This window comes from Aureococcus anophagefferens (genome assembly GCF_000186865.1).
Source record: "Aureococcus anophagefferens unplaced genomic scaffold AURANscaffold_931, whole genome shotgun sequence".
Lineage (NCBI taxonomy): Eukaryota > Pelagophyceae > Pelagomonadales > Pelagomonadaceae > Aureococcus > Aureococcus anophagefferens.
Window position 1 is genome coordinate 2,836 of NW_008706163.1, and position 1,023 is coordinate 3,858.

The following is a 1,023-nucleotide window of genomic DNA, read 5'->3' on the forward strand; positions in this document are numbered from 1 at the left end:
ACGCGCGCGACCGCGACGCGGCGACCCTGGCGCTCCAGGCCGAGCTCCAGGCCGCGTCCGCCGCCGTCGTCGCCGCCGCGGAGCGGCGCCGCGGCGGCGGCGGCGGCGACGCGCTCGGCGACGCGCGCGCGGCGCTCGACGCGCTCAAGCGCACCTTCGTCGCGAACGGGGCGGGAAACGAGTGATTCAAGTTCGCTTCAACGTGAGTGTTCCGCGCGCGCGCGTTCCGGAAAAAGCATCCACGCGTCGAGAGCGCTCCGAGAGATGATCGCTCGTCCAAAAATTAGCCGAAACGAGTGGAAACCGACCGAGATAGGAGCCTTTGAAGTTGGGAATTTCGCACTCTTTTCCTGCCCAGGTCGCGAAGCGCGCCGCGGACCTCGACGTCTGCGACGCGGTCCTCGGCCTCGAGGGCCGCGGCGCGGCGCCCGGCCCGCGGGGCGACCGCCTCGCCGCCGCGCGCGCCATGGCCCTGCGGGCGACGGCCCACGCCGCGCGGACCGCGGGCGACGGCGCGCGCGTATCCGCCGTCGACGCGGCGACGCGGCGCCACGGGAACCCCGCGGCCATGGGCGACCCGCTCCTCGGCGCCTTCGACGCCGTCCACGGCGACGTCGCCGCCCTCCTCGCCGCCGGCGCCCTCGCGGCGCCCAGGGGGGCCGCGCCCCTCGACGACCACAACAAAGCCCCCCCGCCGCCGGGGTCGGCGAAGAAGTCGCCCCTCGCCGCGCTCCTCGGCAGCGCGTAACGCTTACGACTCCCAGACCATGGACATGGTCCCGTCGGGGGCCGTCACGACGCGGCCGCAGCGCAGCGGGGCCGCGCCGCCCGCCGGCGCCGGCCGCGGCGCGGCCGGCGCGGCGCCGGCGCCGTCCCCGGGCGCGGCCGCGAGGAGCCGCGCGACGCCGCGGTCCCGCGCCGCGGCGGCGTCGCTCCGCTTCCTCGCCTCCTCGGCGTCGCGGCGCCGGGCGGCCTCGCCGTCGAGGCGGTCGCCGAGGGCCGCGGCCGCGGCCTCTAGCGCGG

The 1,023-nt window shown here is 78.3% G+C and overlaps 1 protein-coding gene across 1 annotated transcript in view; it reads left to right on the forward strand.

Moving 5' to 3' along the window:
• Nucleotides 1-748, forward strand: part of AURANDRAFT_69107 (expressed protein) — a gene marked incomplete at both ends in the record, with an annotated part of 3,499 nt that extends 2,751 nt beyond the window's left edge. Inside the window, one exon of the mRNA XM_009044856.1 lies at nucleotides 359-748. Coding sequence (XP_009043104.1) covers nucleotides 359-748 — 390 coding nt within the window. The remainder of the gene's footprint in view (nucleotides 1-358) is intronic.
• Between the last annotated feature and the right edge of the window lie 275 nt (nucleotides 749-1,023).